Source organism: Chrysemys picta, chromosome 1 (assembly GCF_011386835.1).
Source record: "Chrysemys picta bellii isolate R12L10 chromosome 1, ASM1138683v2, whole genome shotgun sequence".
Lineage (NCBI taxonomy): Eukaryota > Metazoa > Chordata > Testudines > Emydidae > Chrysemys > Chrysemys picta.
The window spans coordinates 66,094,636-66,120,297 of NC_088791.1; the positions used below are offsets into that span (position 1 = coordinate 66,094,636).

At 41.2% G+C, this 25,662-nt stretch overlaps 1 protein-coding gene across 4 annotated transcripts in view; it reads left to right on the top strand.

Annotated features, from left to right (window-relative positions):
* MDM1 (Mdm1 nuclear protein) overlaps window positions 1–25,645 on the top strand; it is a 31,721-nt gene extending 6,076 nt beyond the window's left edge. The window contains exons 5-16 of one of the 4 annotated variants that reach the window (XM_065558700.1): window positions 422–601; window positions 4,356–4,495; window positions 6,370–6,469; window positions 13,343–13,381; window positions 13,768–13,943; window positions 15,608–15,892; window positions 17,302–17,450; window positions 17,545–17,669; window positions 20,117–20,366; window positions 21,153–21,209; window positions 22,586–22,654; window positions 24,464–25,645. In XM_065558700.1, coding sequence (XP_065414772.1) covers window positions 422–601; window positions 4,356–4,495; window positions 6,370–6,469; window positions 13,343–13,381; window positions 13,768–13,943; window positions 15,608–15,892; window positions 17,302–17,450; window positions 17,545–17,669; window positions 20,117–20,366; window positions 21,153–21,209; window positions 22,586–22,654; window positions 24,464–24,573 — 1,680 coding nt within the window. In that variant the 3' untranslated portion in view covers window positions 24,574–25,645. The remainder of the gene's footprint in view (window positions 1–421; window positions 602–4,355; window positions 4,496–6,369; window positions 6,470–13,342; window positions 13,382–13,767; window positions 13,944–15,607; window positions 15,893–17,301; window positions 17,451–17,544; window positions 17,670–20,116; window positions 20,367–21,152; window positions 21,210–22,585; window positions 22,655–24,463) is intronic. The other 3 variants (XM_065558704.1, XM_042860160.2, XM_065558713.1) reach the window with 3 other exon arrangements.
* The last annotated feature ends 17 nt before the right edge of the window (window positions 25,646–25,662 follow it).

A 25,662-nucleotide genomic window follows, 5' to 3' on the forward strand; every position in this document is an offset into this window, starting at 1 on the left:
CCATCAGTATTTGCTGACAAGCTGTAATGTAGGTTTTATCGTGTATTGTTTCAAAAATTTATGATCTTGAATATAAATCTAAAGGTGAATTGCAAAGATTTGTCAACCACCTTCATCCCCAACCAAAGAAAATATGCTCTTTTTAAAAAAAAATCAAGTCACAAATAAGGAAAAGTAGTTGGGTCTAGACTTAGAGATGTCTCTGAATTATATCCATGCTAAGAAATAAACTTAAAAATAATTACTGAAATTAAGTCATTTCCCCATTTATCCTATAAATCTAATAGGTAACTTTTCTACATGCAGTATTTGTTCACCCTTTCCTTTCTGTGTGCATATTGGAGGAGTCACTAAGGTAACTAATTTTGAAAATTTGACCTTAAGATTAGCAAATTAACTTCTTTGTTTTTTAAATTCAAAGGTTATTCACAATACAAGTAAATCCATTCCCCCATTTAAGTCTTCCGCAATTATCCCTGAAACTGAATATGAGAGAAGTTTCAAAGTTTCTCCTCCAGCGATGGTACCAAAACTGAGGTGTGATTTGGAAGAGAGAGAATTTCCTGTATGTGCACCAGTAAATATCTCACCGGAAAGAAAGGTATATACATCTTTGAATGGTATTTCAGTAGTATGTTTTTAGCGTTTTTTTCTGTTAAGTTTTATAATTATTACATTTGACATTGCAGTTCATTGGGAATGGTTCTGCTCTAAAAAGAGACTCTAAAAATAACATTGTGGGGCTCCCTGGTTGTGTCTCTGAGATTTCTGTGTCAAGTACGTTCAGTTTATAAGTGAAAAGATTTTTCCTTTTGCTAACTGCCAACCCAAATCCTTAGCTTGGCTCTGAGATTCTTTCCTTTCTGTGTACTGCTGCCAGCAATAAGGATTCTGCCAGCCAACTTATGCCCTACTTGGCACCTGTGCAGTCTCTTGATGCCCAAGAAGGAGTAGAATTCAGTTAACTTTCTATTGAGTGTGTTGGTTGTCTTAGTCTAACAGGAGTAAAAAGCAATAATTTTTTTGTAATCACAAAAGTCCAAAGCTATGCATTTGAGCATGTACAAGGAACAAATCCAATGTGTGTAAATGTACCAATTTTACAGTCAATTTTCAGACTATAGTTACACTTTAAAAAAAAAAAAAAGGGTGCAGGGATTGTAATTTTTATTCAACTCACTTTTTAAATTGATAGCACACCATGTAGTATAGATTCCAGTGTCTAGTTCAAACATTAGGATGTCTTTTGTAAAGCCCAGAGAGCAGTCAGCTACCTTTTAGGTCTTACGTACACTAAGTTATTTTGCCAAAGATTTCTTACCATTGCTATTGCCAGTTCAGCTGCACTACCACCAGTGCACTTGAAGTTTAGAGAAGGTGTGGATTGTTGATGCCAGGTTTGGCACCAATTCATCTTGATTGAATTGGTTTAGAATACACTATGGTAAAAACACCGGTGGTGACCGGGGCTTTTTTCCCCGGTAGCAGAGCTGAACCAATTATACCAGTAGTGGAAAATGTTTAGAAAAAAAAATCTGTGTAGACACAGCTTTCAGGGAACATAATGATAGTCTTTTTATTAAATTCAGATCCACTGGAACAGTGGTATTCTGTTCGGCTGAAGAACCTTGAAGTATCAGAGGATAGTGACCTCAGTTCCAGAATACATAAAATCTAACCTACTTTGCACAGTAGTAGGATAAACAAGATTTTTCTGGTATGCTGCTCACTGTTTTACCCCATTTTAAAGCCATATAGAGTAGGCTATGCATTCTTCAGCAATGAGGTATGGATGGGACTCTGTTCAGTCCATCATATTTGTTTCTTGATAAACCAGCTTGAGCCTTCTCTTGCTTCTCTAGCAAGTATGAAGAAAATCTGAAAAGTTTGGGGTTTGGTTTGTTTAAGTTTTCTGCTTATTTTTAAACATTGGAAATACAGGTCATTGTGTACCCTGGAAGGGAACTGGAGAATTAAGTAAAATTATAATATTACAAGAGAAGAGACAGATGAGCAAATGAAGGAGTAAGGAATTTTCAGTTACACTGTCTGAAACATTTTTTATACATATTTATCTTGAATGATGAATATATATTTGGGAGAACAGTGTGTTTCTAAAGATTCATCACACCCGCCCCCTTCAATTACAGTGTGCTCTCGCAATATACATCTAAGGGCCTCCAGCAAAACCAGACAACCACATGTGACAAAGCTGAGATTTCAGGTAAAAAACAAGCAGGAAAAATGAAAAAATTGAACAGGGGAAAAACCCTCAAACCTTTTTGTAAATCACAATGCAAAAAAGGGCACAAGCCCAGTTTTCTTAAAATTCTTCTCAGGTCACTTTCAGGGGCTTTCTCACAAAATAATAAAAGAAATGCAAAAATTCCTCCCACTTTAATGCAACATCAACAACTTTTTTTTTTTTAAATGTCAGAAATGCAAAGTTAAGATTTATATAGCAGTGTTAACTTAGCCACCTTGCATAGGTGTAGTACTATTTTATTCCTGTGGTTTTTTGTTAAATGTGTAGTTTTATGTTAAATAGGGTTACCATACGTCCATTTTTTCCCGGACATGTCTGGCTTTTCGGCACTCAAACCCCCGTCTGGGGGGAATTGCCAAAAAGCCGAACATGTCCGGGAAAATGCCGGCCGGGCACTTCCCCTCCCGCGGTGTCTCTGCTCCTCCCCTGACTCTTCGGCTCTGTTTAAGAGCCGAGCTGCCCGAGCGCTATGGGCTTCAGGCAGCCCCCTTGCCTCCGGACCCCAGCCGCTGGCCGGGCACTTCCCCTCCCGCGGTGTCTCTGCTCCTCCCCTGACTCTTCGGCTCTGTTTAAGAGCCGAGCTGCCCGAGCGCTACCGGCTTCGGGCAGCCCCCGTGCCTCCGGACCCTGCGCCGCCTGAGCCCGGGAGGGGAAGTGCCCGGCTGGGGGCGCAGGGTCCGGAGGCAAGGGAGCTGCCCGAAGCCCAAGCGCTACCGGCTTCACGGTTTGCCGGGCAGCCTCCAGACCCTGCGCCCCCGGCTGGGCGCTTCCCCTCCCGGGCTCCAGCTGCGCTGGGGAAGCGCCGGCCGGGGGCGCAGGGTCTGGGGGCTGCCCGGCAAACCGTGAAGCCGGTAGCGCTCGGGCAGCCCTTTCCGCGTGGCTGGGAGTGGGAGGGAGAAGGGGGTGGAGTTGGGGCGGGGAAGGGGCGGAGTTGGGGCGGAGTTGGGGGTGGGAAATGGGCGGGGCCAGGACCCCGTGGAGAGTCCTCTTTTTTTATTTGTTAAGTATGGTAACCCTAATGATAAATGTATTCCATAAAGTATATAGGCTGTATGATGTGGCTGAGTGAATGTTGCAGTAGGAACCTGAATATTGGTATTTCCAGGCTTTGAGATTTTTTCAAAATAAACAAGCTTAACGTTGCTTTCTTTTAGAGTTTGCATTAAACATATGTATGAGAGCTTGTCTACATGTGCGTTAGTGCGCAACATGCTGGTGTGCACTAACTGGCCCTGTGGACCCTGCTGGCGTACACTAAAAGTTCCCTAGTGTGCACTGAATAGCTGACTAGCCAGTAGTACTGCAGAAAAGGATTGGGGGTTATAGTGGATATTAAGATGAATATAAGCCAACAACGTGATGCAGTTTCAAAAAAGGCTAATATAATTCTGGGACGTATTAACAGGTGTGTCATATGTAAAAAACAGGATGTAATTGTTCCACTTTACTGAGCATTGGTGAGGTCTCAACTGGAGACTGTGTCCAGTTTTGAGCGCCACACTTTAAGAAAGGTGTGGACAAATTGGAGATGGTCCAGAGGAGAGCAATAAAAATGAGAAAAGGTTTAGAAAAACCTGACCTGTGAAGAAAGGTTAAAAAAACTGGACATGTTTAGTCTTGAGAAAAGGAGGCTGAGCGGGGACCTGAGAACAGTCATCAAATATATTAAGGGGTGTTATAAAAAGGACTGTGATCAATTGTTCTCCATGCCCACTGAAGGTAGGACACGATGTAATGGGCTTAATTTGCAGCAAGGGATATTTAGGTTAGATATTAGAAAAAACTTTCTAACTATAAGGGTAGTTCTGGAATAGGCTTCCAAGGGAAGTTGTGGAATTTGCATCATTGGAGATTTTTAAAAACAGGTTGGACAAACACCTGTCAGGGATGTCCTAGGGTTACTTGCTCCTGCCTCAGCACTGGGGGCAGGACTTGATGACTTCTTGAGGTCCCTTCCAGCCCTATATTTCTATGATTCTGTCTTTTTAAAATGTTAAAGTAAAAGGCTAGTGTCACATAGAATTGACGTTTGTAGAATTTGTTTAGTTTGTTAGCTAATATGGTATTTCTAAAATTGTCTTTGCCTTAGAATGAAAGGAAAGAAACATTCCTAAAGCCAGCGGGAGATTCACCAGAACAAGGGAAATCAGAAACAGAACAGAAACCACCCAAACAAAAAAATAAGCAACATATTACTCAAAAACCCCTCTCTTTACATACAAGTCTTGGGTATGTATATATATAGGAATACCGAACTTAGGTATTCAGCACCCTAATATTGTGAGGGGTGGTGGGCATTCATCATTTTGACCTTGAAATCAAGTGCTTTACCTTAGCATATCTATAACACCTCATATCCACATACCTCTTTTTTTCAACTTCACACCAGCATTGTGATTGTGCTTGCTGTGGATAAACCAAAACACTGCAGCATCCTCCACCAGCTCACTCTGGACCACTGCAGTGCTGGAAACAAACGCAGGAGTTCGGTTAGTTTTCCCAGTCCAGTCCCCTATTGCTGCTGCTTATCTTTCAGTGACGGCTTTAAAAATGTAGACTGCTAACTCAGTCACCTGTCTAGCTGCTCACTTACTGTTTGCATGCTGGCCCTGAGGTTGTTCTCTGCTCTGCCCAGTCCCCGCCACGCCTCAGCATAGGAAGGCACACAAGCTTAACATTAAAACTTTCCTGAGCCAGAGTCACCTGAAAAACATGGAGAAAACTGAGTTAGTTAGATGATGCTATGAGTATTGCATACATCTTCTGCCTCTCAGCGTTACTTACATTGCCAGGATTGCCTTGGCAGTCCATACCCTTTTTTTGTTGTTTTTTTTAAAGCAGCAGGTCCTATGCTTCTGAGATCTGAAAAGGAGAAAGAAAACCCCAGAAAATGGACATTAATCAAAAATGTACAATCCACCCCTACCACCTTCATTCTCTAGTAAATCCATGTGCCTCCCCATTGTGCTCCTTCACCCACTTGTCTTTTTTAAGGTTTTACTGGGATGGGGGTGGCTCAGTGTCTTCTGTCCAGGCCTGGACCACTCCTGTCTCTGGACCTTGGAAGATAAGTTTGTTTTGCTACAAACCAAGAAAAAACACAAAGGCAACAGATGCATTTATTCATGGAAAAATAAATGAAAATAAAATGAGATTAAGCTCCTTAATTCTTTGGTCGTCAGTGTTTTGGCCTTCAGGCTCAGAGTCACTTTGGCAGTGGCTTTTGAGGGAAGGCTGGTGATCCTCTGTCATGGTATCTGCTGTTGTAAGGCTGTAGCCCCTGTCCCTCATTATCCTACGGTGGCTATTTGTGCAGGACAGAAGCATTCAAAGCAGTTACTAGAGCAAACCGAAATTGTGAACAGATGCAAACACTCACAGAAAGAATCTGCATCTGATATGTGTCGATGCTTTGCAATATATACTCCTGAAACGGAATGACTAGTGTAGATGCACTGCAGTGTTGCCTCATGAACTGGTTCAATCACACCATGATAAGTAGAACATAAGGGACCAAGTTGTGTCAGTTTCAGGGAAAGGAAAACAGGACTCAATTTGGCCAAAAGATAGGAGAGATGTCAACTATGAATTTTTCCTTCTATTAGTATATACTGGGTTAATTTTACTTTTTAACTTTTGCCTTTTATAGTCTGTATTCCTGAAGAGGTGTTGGACAAAAGGGTTATTTCAAGTTTGTGCTGAAAATGAAGTTAGTTGTATTTTGGGCCAAGATTAAAAGAGGATGATTGAAGTGCTCAGCACTTTTTTAAGTAGACAGAGCTAATTTCTGTATGTGCTTATATGTATGTATATTTCGCAAGAGGGGAAGTGTGTGAAAAGTAATTAATTTTAGTAAGTGCTGAGCACTTTTGAAAATCCCATTACTTTTTTAGGTGCCTAAATATGATTGAGCCTAACTTGAGGCACACATTTTTCAAAGTTTTGGCTTTGGAATTCATCTTTAATTGTCATGCAGCTTTTACCGTGCAAGAGCACTTATTTTATTTATGTAATTATGAAATTAACAGTCTCATAGATGATAAACCAAAAAAAAAAAAAAACTTTTACTGTTTTCCCCCCCCCCCCTCCTCTTAATGTTCTAGGAAGGTGAACACTGAATATAGATCAAAATTTTTGTCCCCAGCTCAATATTTATACAAAGATGGAGCTTGGTCACGTATCAGGAGAAACATACCAGATCAAGTGAGTATCCATATAAAAATTTTCTAAGCATTCTTTTAGGGCCCCAGTGAGCAAGATGCTGAGGGTCCTCATCTCCCATTGAGGGAATTCAGGATTCACCGGCTTTGTAGAGGGACCAACCCCAAGGTATTCCAGTCTATCAAATCCTTGCAATATCTTTGTATGGTCCATGGGGCAGACATTGTGACTCCACAGTGGGACCTTTCTGTCTAGGAAATGCTGAGAAGGTAGGTTCCAACTAGCTATGACCAAACCAGAATGGAAATGTAATTGACATGGTCTGTGGGAAAGGTCTCTCGTTCTGAATTTTTGCAGATTCATTGTCCAGAGAAATTAATTCAGAGGGAGTGAAAAGGAATTGTATTCCCACTCCTTGCTTCACTTGCTATACCAAGCAAGTTTACTTTGCTTTGTTGAGATAAAGATACATTTTGCCTAAATGTGTATTGTATAGGGAACTAATTTTGTAGTTTGTTGAGATGTGTCATTGTAAAATTTTAGAACAACTGAACCTTATAATAATTACTGTGAAACCAAACTCATGAGGACCTAAGAGGGCTAAAAACAAACAGTATTTTTTACTTTTGGTATGCATTAAACCTCAGCTTAGTACAATTAAAATTTTAGGAATTTCTAAGTTATTGAGCACACTCTGATTGCAAGTGTTATGGAAACCCTTTGCTTTTAAAGTGAAATACCATTTTGTCAGATGACGACTTCCCATGCCTCCAGGATTTGAGGTATTGTGTAGGTAACACTCAAAACTCCAAGGAGGGAGTTTGAGACAGCGTGTGGCTGCGAGGTAACCCAAACTGGTATGGGGTGAGTGAGGACAAGAAAATAAAATGTTTATCTGCTAGAATCTTTTTTCCTACTAGTTTTTAGTCTAGTCATGCAGTACATATCAAAGTCACGGATGAAGATGCTGTTAATGGAGAACTAACTACTTTGTGCCTTCTCAGGCAATAGTGATCCTTATTGGGGTCAGGTGGAGAGTTGTAGGAGGTAAATGTGTATGGCCTTTCATTAGAGAGTAAGAGAAATGAGCAGATTCCCACACCCTAGGACAATAGAGCTGTGTTTCCAGTTGAGACTGGCATTCCCAGGAAGATTTTTTGTTTATGGGGAATCGCAGAGAAAGCTAGTTGGAAGTCGCATGGGAATGAAGAGGTTCCATGATGAAGTATTCAAAACAAAACTGGTGGGATTTTTTCCCTACGAGCATACTTACTAAAGATTTGGGTTGGATGGGTGAAAAAACTAGGACTTTTTAATACTAAAATAATATTAACTAAAATGGAATGTCTGTATTTTACTAATCTCATGTTTATATACACACACACACGCGCACACTCTTCTCTCCACCAGATTCTCTTTTACTTATGACAATATATTTTTATAGTGTATACTTCAAAAGTTGTTTAACTTTCCCTTTCATCTTCCTTGACTGGGCTCTGCCATTCAGATTCTGATTTACACTTCACCTGTGAGCATATCAGACTAGCTCTGCATGTAGACATAGAGCAGTATATAGCTTTTAGAGCAGGGGTGCAGCAGCACCCCCTGGCTTGAAGTGGTTTCCATCATATACACGGTTTACAGTTTGGTTCAATGGCTTTCAGCACCCCCACTAGAAAAAGTGTTCCAACACTGCTGTCCTGGAGGGGTGTTTTCATCTTGCTTTGAGGGGTTTAACCATATGGCACTTATTACTGCTACTGTGTCTGACTAATATCACCACACAATGAAATGCGAATACAATATAACCCTGTCTCTGAAATAGTTTCACTTGGGAGGCTTGCAGTCATTTTAACTATATCTTTTAATTAATTAAAAATGAGTTGAAGTAGTAAAGGCTGAAAAGTAAGTTAAAGCTAGGAATTTACCACGCTCCAGGAGAAAAGGTACAAGAAGGGCTAAATTAACTCCTAGAGGAGCTAATTTAAAACAAGTTAAAAACTCTTATGGACCTGATCCTTGCTTCTCCACTAGTTTTTCTTGAGTTAAGGCCTGCAAGATCAGGCCCTATGTGACTAATAATAAATAGAACTGAATAAAATATTTCAGATACATTTTCAATTTAAAAGCATTCTACCATTCGAGAAATAGGTTTCTGCAAAACAGTGAGACAAATATAAATCCCTAACTGGAAGGAAAAGTGAAGCTATGATCAGTTAAATAAAAAACAAAAACAATCGCCCCCCCCTTTCCCCAAAAAAGCCACTAAAAACAGTGACACAAATGTGCTTTGGCCCTTCACAACTTAGCCCTCTTCTGCCTCGCTGATCTTGTAACTTATCACACTGTTATCCACCACTGTCACTTTGCCAACACTACTATCTTTTAATGCCCACCCCGTCAGCTTCTCCCCTCAACCACGATCCTGCCTTCTCCATGCCATCCCGGCTGCATGGGGAAAAGTTCCATGAAAAGATCTACATAACTACTGTCTTAACACTATCAAATCTCTCCTTAAGACTGGCCTCTGCTCTGACATCTACAGAACATTGCTTGCTGATGATCGTAGCTACATAGGTGATGAGTTGTGACTGTCCCAATTCCCCTTCCTTCATTTTCCAATCTTTTTATTCTTAGTGATTCCTGCCATTCCTCTTTACCTCTACCTCCAATTTAAAAAGTGTAACAAAACTGTGCCAGTCACGCCTGTATTTATTTCCTTGAGTGTTCTATCCCCATTCCAAGTCCTTTGGTCAGATCTACATTCTGAAGGTTTTACCAATATAGCTGTATCAGTATTCTGTTCTGGCAATGTGCTCCTAGAGCGGATGCAGAATATAGTGACAAAACTGCATTTTTACTGGTATAGTTATGGCAACTGCACCTGTATTTCTGCAGCAAGGGCACCCACTCAGGCTTCCAGGTCCCCAGTTATTGCCTTTCTGGGTGGAGACCTGCATCTCTCTCCCTCCCGACAGGGGTATTTCCAGCGTACACAGTTCTCTGCCTTCACTGTATTATCCCCAGCACAGACAGTTGCTCAAGGACACATGGTTCTCTTCAGAGATGGTTAATACAGTTATAAGGTACCACACAGCACTTCCTATGCAAGCCTACTTTATTCTTAAGGTAAAAAATATTACAGAGAAAATATATTAAAAATAAAAGAACCTAATAAGTTTACCAAGTTCACCCTGAGGGCATGTCTACACTTGCCATTTAAAGCAGAAAAAGTCCCTTTTTTGCACAAAAACCATGGGAGCTCAGAAGTTTCACCACAAAAAGAAAGCCACCTCCACGAGAGATGTATAGCTCTTAACCTATGATGCTTTTGCGGTGATGTGCAAATGAAGACACATTCTTCCTGTTTACACAGCTTTTAGCCTCCGGAGGATATCCCACAGTGCCTAGGTGACCATTCTGACCAGCAGCTCTGCTGCCAGGTAAACAGACATCCACCCCTCCCCAAGTAAAGTCCCTGGAACTTTGAAACTACCCTTCCTGTTTTCTTGGCAAGTGCTCACTTATCTGGCCCGGTGACAATGCCTGCTCCACAGAGCAAACGATCCTCTGCTTGGAGCAAGGCTGAGCTACTAGTGTTTATCAGTGTTTGGGGAGTGGAGGCTGTGCAGGGACCCAGGATACCCCCCCCCCCCCATTCAGCATATTGACAGGATAGGGCTCAGGACGGAGGGAGTGTGCTGACAGGAGCTGCTGTCTCAACTTGCTGATCTACTTAAAAAGGCAATCTACTTAGAGTGGAGTCAGTGTACTTAAAGGGACAATGTGCATCTCTCTCTCACACAAGGTGTATGTCCCTGTCTCTGTCTGCCGTGCTGTCCCCCCTCCTTCCATTTGTGCTGCCTTGTAGAGTGTGAGGCAACATTAACAACGTGTTAACCCTTGATGGCTCAGCCGAGTTCTAGTTCATCATTTGGCAGTAAGGCATTCCCTGGGAAATATCCCACCCTCTGACTTCACCACCTCAACCAAGTTTCACAATCATCATTGCTGTGTACAGTATTAAATTGTTTGTTTAAAACTTATACTGTGTGTGTGTGTGTGTATATAAATATATAATATAGTCTTTTGTCTGGTGAAATTTTTTTCCCTGGAACCTAACCCCCCCCATTTACATTAATTCTTATGGGGAAATTGGATTCGCTTAACATCGTTTCGCTTAAAGTCACATTTTTCAGGAATATAACTACAACATTAAGCGAGGAGTTACTGTAACTGTATCTACATTAGGGGGTCCTTGCCAGCACACACATGTCAGTTGGGGGTCACACATCATCACACCCTTCACCCCCATAGACAAAACTGTTTTTTCACTCTTTAGTAACTTAAACACCTGAAGCTGTTCTCTAATTTTGCAAAAGCATTCCCCTATGAGCTGAGACCACACAAACAATTTCAGCCCCAAAAGAGAGGTTCTAAAGCATGCAAAAACAAGGGTTATAACGAAAATCTCAGTATAGCTTTAGCTATAATGATTGCTTCCAGGAAACTGTTCTAATATGTATTAGTAAGGGTTATTTTTCAGCAGTAGAATAGAAATCACTTTGAATTATCCCTTTAAAAAATTAATGTGAGGTAATTCATAATCACAGTAGGACTGTCTAGGGTCTGTGTCCTGCTGGGATAATGCTACCTCCTGGGTCATTGAAAGAGGTTGGTTGTGCTTTGTACTTCACAATTCACTGGAGGCAGAGCATTCTCAGTATGCCTTTCCTCCCCCTGCAGAGTCCTATTGCTCTGAATTTATATTCCGCCTGTTATAGTTCAGCCTATCAGCTATCATTAATTTTCATCCCTCTGTTTAAACTGAATAATCTTACAAATTTCATTGTATTATCAAGCATGCTGTAGTCTTAAGTGACAAATTCTCAAAGAATAGTTTGGGTTTTTTTAAACTGAGAGGCCCAGTGAGCCAAAGTCTGCAGTTACATCAATGCAACCCCAGTGAATTTTCACTCCTCTATGCAGTTGACTTCACTGGGTACATGGGTACAACAGAAGGCAGAATTTGGCTCCTTAGTATAATTCTTCCAGCAGATAAACAGAGAAATCTAATATATGAATGAAGGGTAAATAAAAGAAACTAGTTGAGATTTAATACAAAAGCATGCCTGCTCTCAGCCATTATATTATCCTACTGCATTTCCATTAACCTTTTTCATGAGCCAGTATCAGTACAGCAATAATATTGCTGCTGAGGGACCTTGTTTAATTTTAAGAATATAAAACTATGAGCAAGATTTTTTTATTAGCAAACAACATTTGGGTGGAGGGCAAGATGGGGTGTGTATGTGTGATGTGGGAGCTCTCACAATCTAATTTCTTAATTTTGTGAAAATATTTTTAGCAATAAAATTATGGCATTATAGTGACTAAAACTAAGGGGGTTAAAATGTTTATATTTTAAGACCAAAAGTAATTTCTTACTGTTCTTAAAATGTATGTTTTCCATCTCATGACTAGATGTTACAGTGACTGGTGTCTTAGCATGAATGCTGTAGCTATTAATATTGATATTATAGTAGCATCTAGAGCAGGGATCTCAAACACAAATGACCACAAGGGCCACATGAGGACTAGTGCATTGGCCCAAGGGCTGCATCACTGACACCCCATCCCTCGCTGCCCCCGCCCCCACTCCACCCCTTCCATGAGGCCCTGCCCCTACATCATCTCTTCTCCACCTCCTTCCCTGAGCGCGCGGCTCCCTGCTCCTCCCCCTCCCTCCTGGAAAGTGCTAAGCTCCACCAACAGTAATGCACCTCACTCAAAGGACAAAACACGCACTTAGTTAGATTTACTTCTGTTAAAGCCCCCCCACTGCACTGGGCTGCACCACCACTCCACCCCTGCTCTGCCTCTTCCAGGGGTGGCAGGTTTGTAGAAATGTTGGTGGTGCCCAGAACCTGCCTTCCCTCAAACTCCACCCCTACCTGCCTAAGGCTCTGGGAAGGAGTTTGGGTGGGGGAGGGGGTCTGGGGTGCAGGCTCTGGGATGGAGTTTGGGTGCTGGGTGCAGGCTCCGGGCTGGGGCAGGGGGATAGGGGGTGCAGGCTCTGGGATGGAGTTTGGGGATAGGAGGGGGTGAAGGGGTGAGGGCTGTGAGACTGGGGATGAAGGGTTTGGGGCATTGGAGAGGCTCAGAACTAGGGCAGAAGGGAAGGGGAAGGGCAGCCTGCCCTGGCCATAGTGGAGGGGGGCACTAGGAGCCTGCGGCAGCAGGTGATGCCAGAAGCCGGCAGAGCGGAGTGGAGTCAGCATGACTTGCAGGCTCCGGGGCAGTGAAGGGCAGCAAGTGAGCCAGGGGGACACTCGGGGGAGACGCGTGGGGTGGCAGGCAGGGCCGGGCAAGAGACCCGGCCCCAAACATTGGGGAGCAGCAAGCAGGGAGCTTAGCTGCCACATAAAATACCTTGCGGGGGCGCAGGGAAGAGCTCCGTGAGCTGCATGCGGCCCACGAGCCGCGTGTTTGAGACCCCTGATCTAGAGGCCCCATGCAAAATCAGTTCCCCATTCTGCTAGGCTCTGTACAAACATATAGCAAGTGACTATTGCAGTGTCACAGAACTCACAGTCCAAGGGTTATCTTCATCCTGCAAACACATTTGCACGTGCTTAACTTTATACATATGAGAAGGTCCATTGACTTAAACATCCACCTTGAAGTATTCAGAAGGTACAGATTTAAAAGTGATCTGTTAGGCTCAGATGCTTAAATGCATTACTGCAAGAAATGCAAAATATTGCTAAAATATAACATAATATTTTTGTACCTAATCTCTAGGAGGCAGCATAGCGCTACAGTGAGTTTTACAATGGTTCACGCAGTAGTTATGTTAACATGTGATGTCGTAGAAAAGAAATACTAAGACTGTTTCTGTATTCCTCCCCCTAGGATTCTCAAAACATCCTAAATTACATGTGGTATATGGAGGTTGGTTGCACCTAAGTTCTCGTTTTAATGCTTGGAACAATTACATGATTTCTGAACATTGACAAAGAAATAGAATCCAGCACTAAACTTGTTCATAGATGCTGCATAATTTTTTCATGCTTATTGAATAAGTGATCGGCAACGATGCATTAGCTTGACTGCTCAAACACATGCTTTCTAAATAAATACATTTGCTATTTTGGCTTAACTTTTTGTTTTGTTGCTTTTATTGCACCTTGCAGTATTTTTGCTGTGACTTGTCCTGTACTGTGTGTAACATGCCTTTCTACTGTAATTAGCATTAGCTAGTGCAAATAATACTTCACAATAACTTAACTGAATTTTAAAATATCAAACAAATGTACCTGTGACATCTGTATATGCAGGTGAAAGAACTTCGAGAGAAAGCAGAGGCATACAGGCAACAAGTACAGGGAACCCACTTCTCTCGGTATCATCTGAATCAGATTCTTTCAGATAACAACAGACTTTGGGACGTGTCCTCAAATTCCAGTTCCGAAGAAACCATTAGCAACACCATCAGAGCTCTAGATCTAGCTGGGTAAGGTGCTTATTCTGGATGTGAAGGGAATGTAAAATTGTAGCTTTAAAAACTAAAATTTTTAAAAATTCAATTGAGATTTAACACAACTTTAAGATCCCTAATGTTTACTAGACTTTGCATAAATGTTTTTAAAGCAGATGGAAAGTCAAATACTTTTCTACTAAAATTTTATTGTAATGTGTTGAGAACCCAAATAAGGTTCCTTACTGAAGGAACAAGATAGGATACGCTCCCCCGCAGCCTGTTTCTCACTTGGCAAGCAGTCCTCACACACGCCTGTGTAAGTTCACCAGTGTTGTATTTGTCATCAGGGTGCTGGAACAATTTGTATAGTGGGAACGCTGAGAGCCATTGAACCAAACAGTAAACCCTGTATATAATGGAAACCACTTCAAGCCAGGGTGTGCGGCAGCATCCCTACTTCCAGCATCTATGTTTGTCATGTACAGTTGTGTCTCTGCAGCTTAAGACTTGCCCCAAGCTTCACCCTTCTCTCTAGGTACAAGCTGGGGGTGGAGGGAGAGATCTCTCTCTGAGATCGTGGGCTACTTTGCCCTTCCTTTTCCCTCTCTTTTCCTGACTCCCTTTTAACCATCCCAATCTGATGAACTGAATTCTCTTGTTAACTGATTAATCACCCAGTCCTTAATTAATTATCTCCTAATTTAGCACATGCAGGGAAGTTTACAGAGTGGTGAGCCTTAGGCTACTCCCACTCCATCACAACCCTACATTATGTAATTTTTGTCATGCCTACATACATTTGTATTGGTGTTTTTGTAGAAACAAATCAATAGGCTTGTGATTAGCAGATCTAGTCCCACTGCACTTCTGTTTCTAAAATCAAGAAAAAGCAATTATGTATTCACGTTTTTTTCTTCTGCCCTTTGGAGGCCATAAAGCTGGATGGAGCAGATACTAAATCTGTCATTTTTGCTAATAAGTTTTAAAGCTTTTTATTAATAATGTTGTATAGCTAATTATTCCTAAACCAAAAAAGCAGTTTGGTCACTTCACCTTAAATCTGATTGTTCAAAACATTGTATGGGATACTATATATAAAACCCTTTTTCTCCCAGGCAGTGTCTTGGAGGCATGGGGTTAGGGGGGAGGGAGAATAATTGATCTATTTGTGTAATTGTAACTATAATAAAAGCAAGATGAAACTTAAGAGTGTTTATTACACCATAATGTCTGATGTCAAATACCAGGCCAGATTTTCAAAACTGGCTGGTTTGTTTTTGTGCAAAATGGATTCTTGTACACTAGTCTCATTTGCATGCACAAATGCCTGACTTCTTTGAACAATTTAAAGACCAAGATTTTCAAAAGATGGAGCTGTAAGATAGGCTCTAAAGTTTGTTTAACACCAGCCTAATTTTCAGAAGTGTTCAGCATCAAACAATTCCCATTGACTGAAAGTCTGCTAGGTGCGCAGCACGTCTGAAAATCAAGTAGGTGCTAAACTTAGAAGTCTACTGTAAGCTCCTTTTTTGAAAATGACTGATTAATCTGTATTCATTTTAATAACTAAACTCTTAATTTCTGACAGGTTCTTGAATTGGATGTATGCAGTTTATGGAAACACATACATATATAGTAAATTAGAAAAAAACAAGTGAATATTTGGTGAATGAAACATTGTTTGCTTTGTTTTATAGAGCTCCTGAGAAACAGATATCTGCAAGCCAAAACATACTGCAGCAACCTGACTCAATAGAACAGTCCCAACAGAACAATACAGAGAAGTTAGGCATGTCAGATGCCTCCACTGTACCAGTCAGAAGACGTCTAGCTTGGGGTGAACAAGACAGTACTGAACAAGTGGAAAATCAGCCACCAGGATTAGAGGAAGATGAAGAAAAAGAAAATAAACAGGAGTCAGCAAAGGCTCAGAAATTGGAAGAAAATGATAAGAATCCTTTTGTGGACAACAGAATAAAAGGGTACATTTTAAAATTTCATTGTCTTCTTACTTTTCCATGCTTTATGGGGTGATTTAAAAATAAACTAAACTTTACAAGCTAATGCACTTAACAGGTAGTTAGCTAGGGCACTAGTTTGGCAAGAGTCTGTATGCTAATAATTAGCAACAAGTGTCTTAAATTTCAGAAGAAGAGAGGATTTGTTTCTTACACCAATTCCCTTCAGAGGTGAAGGGCAAAATAGAGGAAGAAATAGACCCTGAGCTGCTTCGCAGATTTGGCTCAGCGAATGATTTCCGTCAAAGAAAATTAGATTTTAGTAATGCAAAACTTTTTTTTAAAAAGTGCAATTTGTAGAAATTAAACACAAAATACTATTTAGATTAATATGAGTAAATCTAATGCATAACATTTAAAATGTTAAAAGTTGTATAGAAGGCCACTCAGACTAGGCAAGTGATAGCACAACATATAGCCATGTGGAAAATTAAAATTAGGCTTCTGCTTCAGACTCAATTTTGAAGGATTGGTAGGACTGAAAGGATAGTCTGATCTGTCACTGTTGAACGGACTGCATAATATAGTGCTTAAGAGTATGTCTACACTGCAGATAGAAGAGTGCCTCCCAGTGTGGGAAGACAGACATGCACTAGCTCCGCCTGAGCTAGCGCACTCAAAATAGTAGGGTGGCATGGCAGCACTGGGGGCAGCATGGGCTGGCAGCCAGAGTATGTACCCAGAGGATCAGGCAGGACTGTACTCAGGTGGCTAACCCAATCCACTGCCCATGCCGCTGCATCCACACTGCTGTTTTTAGCTTGCTAGCTTGAGCAGAGTTAGTGTGTCTATCTATATGCACTGGGAAGCACCCTCCTAGCTGCTGTGTAGACCTACCCTTTGACTTTTTCAGCAAATTTGAACAGTGTTGATGGGTTTTGCAGGAAGCTGTGTCCAGATCTCCCTGGGTGTGGCTTCCTGATACCGGAGAGAGGGAGGGAATGTATTGGTAACCTTGGAGTTCTGACAATGCCTGGGTGTAGGAAAAAAAGTAGGAAGATATTTAGAAATATCGAGGACTTATTTCTGAGTACAGTTGGCTTGCCCATGTTTCCTCTAATTACAATTGAGTTCTAGGTCTTTTACCATGCATGTTTTACAAACTCTGTTGGTAACACATGATGTTCAGTCATATTTTCTATCTTAGAAAATACTTTTATGACCCTCCATCAATGTAGTATCTGAGCATCTGTGTCTTTAACATACTTATCCTCACAACACCCATGTGAGGTAAAGAGGTGTTGTTATCTCATTCTACAGACTGGGGAAAGAGAGACTAAGTGACATGCCCAAGGTCACACAGGAAGTCTGTGGTAGAACAGGGACCGAGGCCAGAGCCCTAACCACTAGACAATCCTTCCTCATTTTTTCAGAGAAAATGCCTCACTACTGAAACCTTCAGCAGATAGGTCAGATTCTTCTTCAGTATCATCAGGAAAACGTGGCAGGCTTTCTACTCCAAAGTTGAAAACACTTGGTGGAGCCCAAAGAACTCATCATGATCTTACCACGCCAGCTGTCGGTAAAAATATTTAAAATGAAAAGCAACATTTTGAGGGAATTAATTTATTAAAAGTTTTTAATGTAACAAAATATTTTATCTTCTGTTACTCTAGGAGGTGCAGTTTTAGTGTCGCCATCTAAAATGAAGTCTTCATCCCCACAGCAGAGAAAGAAAAAGTCTTTAGAAACACACTATTCTTCATCCAAACAAGCCTCAGGAGAAAGAAAATCCAGAGGGGTGAGACAAAGCAAGCAATTGTCAATATGCAGTGTAGAAAAATATAGATAGGATATTCTTTTTATGTCAGTTTGAATAATTGTTTTAAGCGTGTTTGAGGATTGGGATGTTCCAGTCTAAAATTTTCAATGTCATCTGTGATGGAGAGGCTGATAGCCATAGACACCTACTTCCCCTCTTCCCCTTGGGTCCTTGACCCCCCCATCCCACCCCACCCCCATTCTAACCTCTTCCCCAAAGTTCCTGCCCCATTCCAACTCCTTCCCCAAATCCCCACCCTAGCCCTGCCTCTTCCCCGCCTCCCCCCCGAGCACACTACGTCTCTGCTCCTCTCTCTCCCTCCCGGAGCATCCTAACGCTGCCAAACAGCTGTTTAGTGGCGGCTGGGTGGGAAGCGCTGGAAGGTAGGAGGAGTGGGGATGCAGTGCACTCGGGGAAGGAAGAGGAGGTGGGACGGGGAGGCTGCCAGTGCACCCACTAATTTTTCCCCTTGGGTGCTCCAGCCCCGGAGCACCCATGGAGTCGGAGCCTATGCTGATAGTTATATATTTTTGTTAAGCAATGGAAACTGAAGGACTATGGGAGGGAATGCTGCATTATCTCCCATATATATTTCTGCTCTGAAGTGTGCGGAGTCCAGAGAAAAGCATGCTGCCAAGAGCAGCTGAATTCCCTGCTACCCATATCCCAGCTCATTCCTGAAGTCATGCAGAGCTCCAAACTCCATGGGTTGGGTAGGGAAGTATACCACATTGGGGTCATTCTCCCTTTCCATTGTTTTTGGAATTTTCTGCTTCATTTTACTTCAGATTTGATTTCTCTGTACATCCTAGCATAGGGGTCAAAAAGATATTAAGACGGTATTTAGTTTCACGGGTCTTCATGGCTTATGGATTCTAAGGCCAGAAAGGACCACTGTGATCATCTGGTCTGGCCTCTTGCGTAATAGGCCACAGAATTTTCCTGAATTAATTCCCATTTGAACTAGAGCATATCTTTTAGAGAAACATCCAATCTTGATTTAAAAACTGCCAGTGATGGAGAATCCACTACAACACTTGGCAAGTTTTTCCAAAGGCTAATTATCCTCACTGTTAAAAATGTACATTTTATTTCCAGTCTGAGTTTATCTAGCTTCAATTTCTGACAATTGGATTTTTATACTTCTGTGTTCTAGAGCCCATTATATTTTTGTTCCCCATGTAAGTACTTATAAATTCTGATAAATTCACCCTTAGCTTTCTCCTTAAGCTAAATAGATTGAGCTCCTTGTGTTCCAAAAATCTTCATAGTCCTTAGTTGCATTATTTCACAAGCAGGTGTGTGGTCTCAATTTCTAAATACGTATAGGATTTCACTGCAGATTTCTCCCAGTGTGGTAAAATACATAGTAGAAGCAGGAACACTAATTGATTTCTTTTTTTTTTTTTAATTCAGAGTTCAACTTTTACCCTGGGTAATAAGCCTCAGGTCTGAAATGACAAGTCAGCTGTAACTATCCTATGTCTTCTGCTTTCCTGTTTGGCTACCCACTAAAATTTATTCATAATCATAATTCCTTCTATCTTTATATCCTTCACTGTTTCCCCTCATGGAAATAAAATATTGGTTGTTTCCTTTATTCAAGATTTTCCTCAGTATCTCATGGTTGGTATTTTAACAGTGCCACAAATATTATTGCATCCTGTCTCCCTAGGATCCTGTCACTATAGCAATGTTCCTCGCTTCCCAAGTATTCTAAACATCTTTTAGTAGAGTTTTTAATCCTTTAGGGGTTTTGTGACTAAGTTAATGTTGTTTTATTGTTATAAAAGAGTCAGCCCACTTTTCAAAGTCCTACATAGGTCTTCAGTGTTAATAATACTGAGCAATTCATAAACATTAACCTTCACAAAGCTCCTCTGAGGTAACTCAGTATTAATCCCCATATTAATCTCATAGTCCCATTTTGCAGATGTGGAATCAAAACACAGAGGTTGTGACCACAAAGTTGTTGTTAGATGTAGGATTAGAAATTCAGGAATCCAACTACCAGGCTTTTGCTCAGTCCATTAGTTTATACTGTCTCCATGTTTTCTCTGCTCCTAGAGATGGTCATGGAAGCTTGGAAGTGATTTATTTTCCAAAGGAAAGAATCTGACCTGGTATTCTATGTGAATGCACACATGGCCTAAGAGAGCAGGGCCAGATTATATTGAGAAAGCAGTCTAATGCTTTTACACATGTGTAAAGCCTTTTTTTGGTCATGTTTAGATTATCCCCCATAGTGCGAGCTTTGCTTAACACTGTCCCAATGCCTTAAGTCACTTGCCTGGCCTGGAAGCTCCAGCAAGACACAGCCAACACGTACCAGCTGCATATGCCTATGTACTTGATGTTTGATATAACTCAAACAAATTTGCAATTTTGTGTATAAACTAATAGTAGCCTTTTCTATGGTATTTCAGTTTGAAGGGGAAGCAGAAGCTGTATCACTACTTGCCTCCCCAGCTGCTGGATTGAAAACTTTAGATCCTTTGCCTCTGAGGAAGGATTCGTGGCCCACTATCAATGTTTCTGATGAAAGCGCTTCTCCCACTTCAGCACATCCAACTACAGCTCCTGTGCAGAAATCAGTCAAAAGTGCTACTACCCCCTACTGGAGTCCATGCTGTCGCATTCAAGGGACTCTCAGGGATCCAGAGTTCCAGCATAATGGTTGTTTTTTTTTAAATAGGATTTTTCCATCCACTGAGTTTGTGTGGTAATTGCTATCTTGCAAATATGCAGGGCCCAAAATTTTATGACTTCAACAAAGAATGACTGCCTATTGCAGAGAAACTCTTTTCTACCAGCATGTTTCATCTTGCTAGAACAACTATACTATTCTTCATCTAAATGAGATACTTTGAGTTATACTGCTGTGGGGAGATCTGGCCTTTGTTCTATGCTTAGGTTCCAGTATCTGTCTGTCTAATAGAGCTTTCTTGATTTTAGTAAGGAATTACTAGATACCTCAAATAATTGGTTCTGTGTGAACAGTTTTGTTCTCTTCTGTAGGCAGCAGCGGGAAAACCTAGTACATTTCCCTGTAGGGTTACTCACACAGATGAGTAATTGGATACCTCCACAACAACATCATACCACTCTACAGTGCACCCTGTGTAGGGAGAAGAGCAAGGACAGTAGGCTAGGTGTGGTACAACACTTATTTCCCCCTTTCACTATATCTTTCCAGAGGAATCAGCTGAAAAGCTGAGGCTGTGATGTTTACATGCCCTTTTATGTGCTGTGGAGCACCCACCTTTGTAGGGCTGGGATGTTCAGGAGAGAGTTGCTGGCAGACGAAAATCTGTCATCATAGTCCTATCTGTGAGGATGGCCCTGGCCTCTACAGGATCACCAGACATCTATGTGGATTTTGAGAGAACTGTAGGTTTTTGAGGACCCTTGTGTGTGGAGTGGGAGAGAAGGGGACAATCCAGCCTTCTCTCTCTTTAAAAGGTCTGTTGGAATCTCAGCACCATTTCCTGGTCCCTGCGGCTGTGTCTACACTGCACAGTAAGTCCCTGCTCTAACTCATGTTTGAGCCCAAGCCACCCTTCCATCCTCACACAAATGTGTTTGAGTTAGGTCAGCAAGTACTCAGGACCCAGGTCCTAAGGCCCTGCTAGTAGGGTGGGTCAGAGCCCCAGTGCCTGCTGTGACTTGGGTCCAATTCTTGTCATGTTGCAGTGTGGATGCAGTTGAAGCCAAAGACCAGAGTCAGAAGGTCTGCATACTGCAGTATGGATGTGTTAGGACAGCTGAGAGACCTGGGTCCAGGCTTACAATACAGTGTGGTCACTCAAGCACAGGATTGTAAACACCGAGTCCATAAGCCTGGGTCCCACAGACCCAGGTTTACAATGCAGTGTACACATACTCTGTGAACTCTTCATTAGAGGAGCAATTTGGGCCAGAGTGGCTCAGAGTAGTTTTAAACGACAATAATAACCATACTGTGGTGGCATCTATGTGATAAATAACAAAACCCCTCAATCGCTTAGCTGTCAAAGGCCTGGTCCACACTAACCCCCCACTTCGTACTAAGGTACGCAAATTCAGCTACGTTAATAACGTAGCTGAATTCGAAGTACCTTAGTCCAAACTTACCGCGGGTCCAGATGCGGCAGGCAGGCTCCCCTGTTGATGCCGCGTACTCCTCTTGCTGAGCTGGAGTACCAGCGTCGACGGCAAGCACTTCCGGGATCGATCCGGGATCAATTTATCGCATCTAGACAAGACGCGATAAATCGATCCCAGAAGATCGATCGCTTACATCCGGACCAGGAAGTAAGTATAGACGTACCCAAAGTGAAATTTATATGCATAAGTCCCAGTTCCACAAAACTTTAACCACATGTTTAAGGTCCTGCTCTTGAAAGCACACAAGTCCTTGCATCTTCAGAGATGGATAAAGTAAGGTAATAGTTCCACTTTACAATGGAGCAAGTGGCAAACAGGTTCAGTGAGTTGCCTAAATCCAGAGAAAAGTCACTGTTAAAGCCGGGATTAGAACTAGGGTCAGATCCTACCTCCAAGTCCTGAGTGGAAACCATTAGATCTTACTTCACTGTGTAACTACAGTAACAGCCTCCAAAGATGCTGCCTTGAAAAGAATACAGTGCAATACACTTATTCCATCCTCATCTCAGCACCATTTTCAGGCTACTGTTATAATAAACTTATTACAATGGGAGTTGTTATAATGGGGATAAGTAAGGGAGTCTCAGTTCTGTAATTAGTAAGTATGCAGTATCCTAATTGCTAGTTACATTTTTAGAAGTAATGTTCTAAATAGTTTTTGACATGAAGTGTCAACCCATATAGACTTCTGATGCAAAACCACCTCTTTTTAATGGTATAAAAATAACACCTGTGGCCTTTTCTTATAGGGAACATTGCGAGTCCAAAGATAAGCCATTTCCAGTTACCGCTGCAAGAAAGAAACTATAATGATGAAGGTATTTTTCATTCTGAAGTATTAAACAGTATGTATCATATGGATGAATTCTGATTTTGTCTGCACCCCAATGGGAGATGGATGTATATAGGACATAATGCAGCCATCCCATACGTAGGCCAGTAAAACCTTTATGCATACCCAGACCATCATATCATCAAAAGAAATCCAAATATTTTTCTCTGCCCAGTAATCTGAAAAGCTAAGTACAAACCCTATAAATAAACCGTGAAATGTCATTAAAAATGAAACAGATCATAGCTGTGGTTCAGTATGGCTAATATAAGTATTTGTTCCAAACTCAGATTTAACTACCCTCTCCACCCCCCACATTTTCACAAGCCTTTCTGCTTTAAGCCTCGACTACAAGCAAAGTGCAAAAGTACTATGCCTGAGGGTGCTCTGGTATTTTTAATCCAACTAGATAGAATATAGAAGTATTTGTAATCTTATTGAATATCCTGTTCTCATGAGAATTTGAATACAGGCTCTATGTATTCTCCAAGGGAGCTTTCAAAATGGAGTGTCTGTGCCAGGAGACTGCCTCTCTGACCTGATGCACTGCTGTACATCCATAGTATCATTACAGATTTTTGTCACTGCTCTAACAAGATGGTCACTATCAGTAACAGTCTTGTCAGTTTTCCAGACAAGGAGAATAAATAGTACTGTGACTTTTCAGAAATCAAACAGAACTTGACATTATACCCTACAATGTGCTGTGTTTTCTGTGAGTTTAAATCAGATTGTTTAACATTTAGTACCATCTCTGAAACTTGCCTTAAATCTTTGAAAGCCTTTGGTCCAAACATTCTTAAATAGATTCCTAAGTTGCACATACAAAAAAATCCCCTTTATGAGCAAACTGCTAATTGTAGCTGTTTATATAAGTATGTGGTTGGGCTTTCAATCCATTAGTATGCGTAACAGATTTATACACTCAAAATACCTGTATTTGGGCACAGTCGAGTCTATTTATGACAGCTCATGCTTCATCACTCGTTTTTAGTAACAAAGATGCAGTCTGGTACAGCACTGTTATCTAAAATGTGTGGTGAGGTTGTGGGATTCTGCAGAGTACCGTTGAATTTCACATGCTTTATGTAGACATATAGATGCTTTGCTGAGCAATAATCGCGGCCCACACATTTTCCAGCCCGCTGCGGTGACTAAAATAAAAAGAATTGCCCTGATCCTCAGCTACAACCAAGGAGCACACAAAGCATCTCAAGGCCAGGGTGGGGGGGGGGTACAAAGGAGCTTTAAGCTCCGCTTGTGCTCCCAGTTCTAGGCTAGCTGTGCAGCAGCTGGTCCCCTGGAGTAACTGAGAGCAGCTTGAGGACAGCTCTGATTTACACTAGCTGCCAATACAGCACCCAGGGATTACTAGAACACACGAACCAAAACCACACCAAATATGCTGGGGAAGGGGAAAAAGCAAAGGAGTTACTATGCCAATTCTGTACTACTGGAGGGTCATTTTATGCTGTAAAGATTGGGTACAATGGCACCAGTTTTCAAAGGAGACCTCACTGCCCGACTCCCACTGCATTTCATTGAGTATTGGCCACCTAATTTAAAAATCCCAGTCAGCATCCTTGTAGCTTTCTAATTAGTTTCCCCTGCAACAACAAAGCTAACAATAATTTAGAAGTTTGTTTGTATTTGGTTTTGTAGCATCCATTGTCATAAGTGGTATACAATCTTTTGCATTTGAGAAGTCAGCCACAGCTGTCTTAATTGTTTAAAATTTATGTCTGATCTGTGGATTTAGTTATAGATTTGTTTTTCTTGTTGCATGCACTCACAGATGACAGATTGTCCCAGATCTCTGCTCGCTCTGCAGCCTCTAGCTCACTAGCATCTCAGATTCTGGAACGAGCTCAGAAGAGGAAAGAGAATTTTTGGGGCAAGTCGTAGTGTGTTCCACCAGGGAGTCACTGTTTTGTACAATGATGTATTTTTATTGCACAGTTGTGTACTTTTGATTTTTGGGAAATTTTGTATTTTTGGCCTTTCATATACTGGTAAGATGGCCTGACCCTGTGCGATGTCAAGCATTTGGCACGTCTGTTGAAAGAGATGGGAGCTGTGGGTAGACAGTATCTACTATTTTACAATAGCCTTCTTTTAATCTTTCAGTTATGGCATCTCTTGAAATTGACCGTAATTATTTTTATACAACGTGTATATAATTTCTAAAGATGTTTTACTACAAGAATATAGTACACCAAGAACAGTATTCTGGGATGATACCATCATTCACCTAATACTGTACCTCAGACATTTGATTTCAAGCATGGCTGAGTTAGGAGACTCATAACATAGTAACTATGTTAGGTGTTTGTTCATAATCCTGTATGAATTCTGAATATGTACAGAACTGTGTTGTCTCGAAGTCATTTAGCAGTATCTGACCTTACTACCCAAAACCCCACATTTAATATTTCAACAAATGTGATGTGATATATGCAACAAGTGTTGAGGTTTTGGTTAGGACTCCAGGATTGTTCTAGTTAAAAATAAACAATTAAAAAAAACCCACACACTTGTTTCTTGCCTAGAAGACTTTGACAGCTTACTGTATGGGATCACTGTTAGCCGTGTCTGGAGTATCCATATGGATGGTTGTACTGTTCTCAAGACCAGCTTCTAATGTTGGTTTTAGATAGAAGGGGGTAACCTTCATTTCAAACACAGGTATTTAATTACCCTCTCGTATTCCTCAATTACCTCTTCATACTCCTCTTCTAATTGTCTGTTTCTGGGTGAGTGAACTACTGTAATGATGGTCACAGCTAAAATTGATTGTGATTTGTGCTGATGGCCTATTTTTTTCTTTTTAATTGACAAAAGCAAGTTACATGAAGGTGAAAATAATTGCTTAGCCATTTAAAAAAAATGAAGTTAATGTTTGCTGTTTTTAAATATATTTGTACAATGAAGAATTTGAATTTTGTATACATTTAAAAATAATAAAAAGAAAAATCAAGTTTGCCTTGTTTCCAT